This window comes from Lolium rigidum, chromosome 3 (assembly GCF_022539505.1).
Source record: "Lolium rigidum isolate FL_2022 chromosome 3, APGP_CSIRO_Lrig_0.1, whole genome shotgun sequence".
Taxonomy (NCBI): domain Eukaryota; kingdom Viridiplantae; phylum Streptophyta; class Magnoliopsida; order Poales; family Poaceae; genus Lolium; species Lolium rigidum.
In genome coordinates, this window is record NC_061510.1 from 140,474,311 (window position 1) to 140,480,860 (window position 6,550).

Genomic DNA, 6,550 nt, shown 5'->3' on the forward strand with positions numbered 1-6,550 from the left:
TAGCACGTGAAGATGTACGTGTGAATTTTCCGTTTCAATTTTTTTGAAATTCAAAATGTATGTAAGATGAATTTCAAAATAGAGGGAGCATATGCTCCCATGTTCCAAACTAGCTAGTTGAATTCTATAAGAAGATGAGTTCTATTTTATTGTGCCAAAGAAATTTTTCATGAGGTATAACATCTACAAGTTTCTTATAGAATTCAACTAGATAGTAACCTCATGTTTATTTCCTATAGGATTTGCACTACAAGTTTCTTATATGATTATTTTCTATAGGCTATGTTTATTTAATTCAAACAACAGTGTAGCAAAAAATTCTATAACATCTAAATCCTAGGCAATTCAAAAAACTAGGAAGCCCTAAAGTTGGTGGAAACAGGGGATTTGAAGATATATTATTTACCTCGAAGAAGCTGGAGCTTTGTATCTGGCGCAGTTGTGTCCGTGGACTATGGACGTTGGACGGGCTTCTCTCTCAGTCCCTGCCCCTGCCCGTGGGAGCTTGCGTTCCACGAGAGCCTCTCGTTCTCTCACCTTCAAGCCCCATCCATCTCTTACCCCCTCGGCCCCGCTCCCGCTCCCGCGTCCACGGCCATGGCCATGGCGTCTCTCTACCACTCCTCCCTCCCATTCTCCCCGCCGTCCTCCAGCTGCCATGGCGTCCTCTCCTTGCCCCCTCGAACCGCCGCTTCCTTCGCCTGCCTGTGCAGAGTGCCGCCGCAAGACGACCACGACGCGGAGCTCCTCGGCGCGCTCCAGTCCAACGGCAACGGCGTCCTCCTCAGGGAACACCATCCCACCGCATCACCGCAAGATCTCGACTCGATCCCCGGGGAACTGGGTGACGGCAGGAGGAGGAGCTCCGAGTTCCGGGCGCGTGACTACGCGAGGCGGATCATGAGCCTCCCCATGGCGGAGCGGGTGAAGGTGCTCGACCTGCTGCAGCGCGACGACGCGGCGCTCACCGTCTCCGACTACAACGACATCATCTCCGCGCTCGCCAGGGGCGGCGACTACGACTCCGCCGTCGCGCTCTTCAGGTCGCTGCAGGAGCCCAACGGCTCCGTCGCGCCCGACGCCCACTCCTTCGCCATCGCCGTGCAGTGCTTCTGCAGGAAGGGCGCGCCCGACGAGGCCAAGGAGGCCCTCGACGAGATGCTGGCCCGCGGGTACCTCCCCAGCGTGGCCGCCTTCTCCGCCGTCGTCGGCTGCCTCTGCAAGCGCGGCCGCGTCACCAGGGCCATGGAGGTGTTCGACGCCATGCGCGCCGTCGGGAGCGAGCCCACCATCCGCACCTACAACAGCCTCATCGGCGGGCTCTGCTACGTCGGCCGCCTCGAGGAGGCGCGGGACCTCCTCGGCAAGCTCAAGGACGCGCCCAAGCAGACGGCGGACATCTACACCTTCACCATCGTGCTCGACGGGTTCTGCAAGGTCGGCCGGACGGAGGACGCCATGGCCATCTTCGAGGACGCCATCCGGACAGGCCTCTCGCCCACGATATTCACCTTCAACGCGCTGCTCAACGGCCACTGCAAGGAGGGGAACCTGCTCAAGGCGTACGACCTGCTCATGGAGATGTGCGACAGCGAGACCTGCCCGCCGGACAAGATCAGCTACACCATCGTGCTCCCCGCGCTGCTGCGGGCCGGCGAGATCTCCGCGGCGTGGAAGACCTTCAAGCGCATGGAGCACGCCGGGTTCGAGGCGGACGGCCGCGCGCTGGACACGCTCGCGCGGGGCCTGTGCCGGCAGTGCGCGGCGGACATCTCGGTCCTCAAGGACGCCAAGGAGGTGTTCGGCAAGGTGGTGTCGGCCGGCCACGAGCCGGTGTCGTACACCTACTGCCTCATGGCGCAGGCCCTGGCGCGCGGCGGCGAGGTGGACGCGGCCGTCGCCGTTCTGGACGACATGGTGCGCAAGGGGTACGCGCTGCGGAAGCGCGCCTACACGGACGTGGTGCGCGCGCTGTGCGACCGGAGCAGGACGCGCGACGCCGTGCGGGTGCTGGCTACGGTGATCGCCAAGGACTTCGTGCCTGGCCGGAACGCCTTCGACGCGCTGCTCGGCGAGCTCAGCAGGCAGGAGAGGTGGCCCGACGCCATGGCCGTGTACGCCGCCGCCGTCAAGCGCGGCGTGGTGGTCTCGCTGAAGCGTAACGTCAAGGAGGCGCTGGTGGTGGATCACGAGGAGGAAGCGGCGTGGGAATCGCCGGCGCAGTTGGGTGTTCCGCAGTGACCACCATGACATTTTCGGGTGTGACGGAGAGGCTTTGCATTCGATTTCTGTTTCCGAAGATCAGTGGCATTGACTTCGACGTGCACATATGACATGCCTCGTGATTCTAATGGCGGGCAGCACCAGCAATTTCAGCACGCGGTCGATTTCGCGTACGGAGTACAGTATGTTGTTTTGAGAGAAAGACACTGAACAAATACTGTATTATTTTCGTAGTTTCGTGTCGATCGTCTTAATCGGCCGTGAGAATCAGCATCAGTCGTCAGTAATTCGGTAGGAGGGTTGTTGATTGTTTGCAACTTGTAATTAAATGGATAGAGAATTTCATTCCATTCAATTGTGATTTCAAGCTAGTTCTGAACTTGTCCCGCTCTCTATTCTGTTTTCTTTTTCAAATAGGACTTTTTTTTTGCAAAAACACAATAAAGACGCAGACGACAGAAGTCTAGCTTCTGCATCAATTGATACACACAACTATTTTGTTGTATAGTTTATAATATTTATACAAGAGTGTATCCATCTAGTACCGATGTATGACAAGATTCACCACCTCAGTTGTTCCACACTCTGCAAAGAGGATCGAATGCTGAAACAAAATCACACCTGTAGAACCACACATGTTAACCCGCAAGAGGGGTTGTTAGTTGTTTCCGAACTTGTAAATACATGTTACCTCCATTCTAAAATAAGTATCGTTCGTATCTAGATGTATTTTGATATGTAGATACATCCATATTTACTCTAGTAGAAATGTACAATGGTGGTATAGCTCATCGTGTAGTCAATTGATTCCTTCCCATTCCATCCCACCAGTTTGTAAGTATACGACACAACCACACAATACGTACACATCACGATGTGATCATGTTGTGCTCGATGGTAGCGGCAACCTAGCGCACAGAAAGAGTTGGTTGGTCGGTGACGACCCAACGACATCGCCGGTTCTCGAAGGCGTGTGCGACCGCCCACGAATTTGACGAAGAGCCCAACAATACGTGTGTGGCAGGAGAGAATGGCGAAGAAGAGACGAAGAAGCATCTATTTCATAGTCGTGTGGCAGGAGAGAATGGTGGCGAAGAAGCATCAGATTGCCTAGTGTGTGCCAGCTTAGCCTGACTCTCGGCGGTGATGTGTCATTACAGTTGTTCCCCACGAGATAGGACTCTTTCGAGGTCCTGGTGGCGGTGGTCGGCGACCGCACTGCTAGCAAGGTATTCACATCCTAGTTCACCGGCGGTTTGAGACGGGTACATGGCATGGTTGGGTGCCCCGTCCATGTGCTGACATGCTCCAAGACGATGCAACTATCCTTGTTGTAAACGCGTCAAGCAAATAAACGAGGAGCAAACAAAACACACACAAGGAACATAAGATTTTAACGTGGAAAAACCTCTTCAACAAAGAGAGGAAGAAATAACGAGCAGCCCACAAAACTTTACTAAATTGAAAGTGTTTACACAACGCCGTGGATTTCCAATGAAGCGATAAACCCTAGTCAGGGGCTTACAAGAAAACACTTTCGGCGCCTGATGGCGCGTGATGCACACGTTCGTTGGGAATCCTAAGAGGAAGGTGTGATGCGCACAGCAGCAAGTTTTCCCTCAGAAAGAAACCAAGGTTATCGAACCAGTAGGAGATGAAGGCCACGTGAAGGTTGTTGGTGGAGGAGTGTAGTGCGGCGCAACACCAGGGATTCCGCGCCAACGTGGAACCCGCACAACACAATCACAATACTTTGCCCTAACTTAACAGAGTGAGGTTGTCAATCTCACCGGCTTGCTCGTAAACAAAGGATTAAACGTATGGTGTGGAGAATGATGTTTGTTTGCGAAGAACAACAGAGAACGTAGATTGCAGTAGATTGTATTTCGGATGTAAAAGAATGGACCGGGTCCACAGCTCACTAGTGGTGTCTCTCCAATAAGATAAATAGCATGTTGGGTGAACAAATTACAGCTTGGGCAATTGACAAATAGAGAGGGCATAACAATGCACATACATATCATGATGACTACTATGAGATTTACTTAGGGCATTACGAAAATAACATAGACCGCTATCCAAGCATGCATCTATGCCTAAAAAGTCCACCTTCGGGTTAGCATCCGCACCCCTTCCAAGCATTAAGTTGCAAACAACAGACAATTGCATTAAGTATGGTGCGTAATGTAATCAACACAAATATCCTTAGACAAAGCATTGATGTTTTATCCCTAGTGGCAACAAGACATCCACAACGTTAGAACTTTCTCGTCACCGTCCCGCATTCAATGGAGGCATGAACCCACTATCGAGCATAAATACTCCCTCTTGGAGTTAAGAGTAAAAACTTGGCCAGAGCCTCTACTAATAACGGAGAGCATGCAAGATCATAAACAACACATAGGTAATAAATTGATAATCAACATAACATAGTATTCTCTATCCATCGGATCCCAACAAACACAACATATAGCATTACAGATAGATGATCTTGCATGTATCAACTTGGCCAGAGCCTCTACTACCAACGGAGAGCATGCAAGAACATAAACAACACATATATGATAGATCAATTAATCAACTTGACATAATATTCCATATTCATCGGATCCCAACAAACACAACATGTAGCATTACAAATAGATGATCTTGATCATGGTAGGCAGCTCACAAGATCTAAACATGATAGCACAAGAGGAGAAGACAACCATCTAGCTACTGCTATGGACCCATAGTCCAAGGATGAACTACTCACGCATCAATCCGGAGGCGGGCATGATGATGTAGAGCCCTCCGGTGATGATTCCCCTCTCCGGCAGGGGGCCGGAGGCGATCTCCTGAATCCCCCGAGATGGGATTGGCGGCGACGACGTCACAGTAACTTTTTTCGTATCGTGGCTCTCGGTAATAGGGTTTTCGCGACGGAGAGAATATATAGGCGAAGGGGCAGAGTTGGGGGACGCTCGAGGGGCCCACCCCATAGGGCGGCGCGCCCAGAGGTGGGGCCGCGCCCCCCTAGGGTGTGGCCGCCTCGTCGCCCCTCTTCGTCTCCTCTTCGGACTTCGGAAGGCTCCGTGGAAAATAAGACCGTGGGCTTTTGTTTCGTCCAATTCCGAGAATATTTCCTGTGTAGGATTTTTGAAACCAAAAACAGCAGAAAACAGGAACTGGCGCTTCGGCATCTTGTTAATAGGTTAGTGCCAGAAAATGCATCAAAACGATATAAAGAATGAATAAAACATGTAGGTTGATGACCCACAAGTATAGGGGGTGTATCGTAGTATCTTCGATAAGTAAGAATGTCGATCCCAACGAGGAGCAGAAGGTGTTGACAAGCAGTTTTGATGAAGGATTCACTGTAAATGCTCACGGACAAGTATTCGAGTGGTTTTGATGTAACAGATGAATAAAGTACGAGTAAGTAAAGTGCGAGAGTAACAATTGCAGCGAGTGGCCCAATCCTTTTTAGCACAAAGGACAAGCTGGTTTGTTTACTTATAATGACCAAACGTTCTTGAAGACACACGGGATTTTAGTCTAGTGCTTTCGCTACATACGGCTAATTAATCTTCATTGTTTTGATAAGTGTTGTGTGGGTGAACCTATGCTAATGTACCGCCCTTCCTAGGACTAATACATACTTGTGATTATACCCCTTGCAAGAATCCGCAACTACAAGAAAGTAATTAAGATAAATCTAACCACAGCCTTTAAACTCGAGATCCCGCGATCCCTCCCGCATCGATATACCAACGGGGCTCAGGTTTCGTCACTCCGGCAACCCCGCAATTGGCAAACGAGTACAAGATGCATTCCCCTAGGCCCATAAAGGTGAAGTGTCGTGTAGTCGACGTTCACACGACACCACTAGAAGAATAACACCACAACTTAAATATCATAACATTGAATATTACTCAACCATACTTCACTACTAACATTTAGACTTCACCCATGTCCTCAAGAACTAAACGAACTACTCACGAGACATCATATGGAACATGATCAGAGGTGATATGATAATGAATAACAATCTGAACATAAACCTTGGTTCAACGGTTTCACTCAATAGCATCAATAACAAGTAGAAATCAACACCGGGAGAGTTTCCCTATCAAACAATCAAGATCAATCCCAAATTGCTACAGCGGTGACGAGGTGCAGCGGTGGAGACGGCGGTGATGATGATGAAGATGATGGTGATGGTGATGGAGATGATGTCCAGCTCGATGGCGGTGACGATGGCGTCGATTTCCCCTCCAGGAGGGAATTTCCCGGCGGATTCCTGCCCGCCGGAGAGCTCTTTTCTCTCCGGTGTTCTCCGCCCGCG

The 6,550-nt window shown here is 50.6% G+C and overlaps 1 protein-coding gene across 1 annotated transcript; it reads left to right on the plus strand.

Moving 5' to 3' along the window:
* Positions 1-512: 512 nt before the first annotated feature.
* Positions 513-2,571, plus strand: LOC124698300 (putative pentatricopeptide repeat-containing protein At3g16710, mitochondrial). Its single transcript, XM_047230792.1, has one exon. It carries the CDS (start codon positions 598-600, stop codon positions 2,239-2,241), a length of 1,644 nt encoding a protein of 547 aa, XP_047086748.1. The 5' UTR covers positions 513-597; the 3' UTR covers positions 2,242-2,571.
* Positions 2,572-6,550: the final 3,979 nt, after the last annotated feature.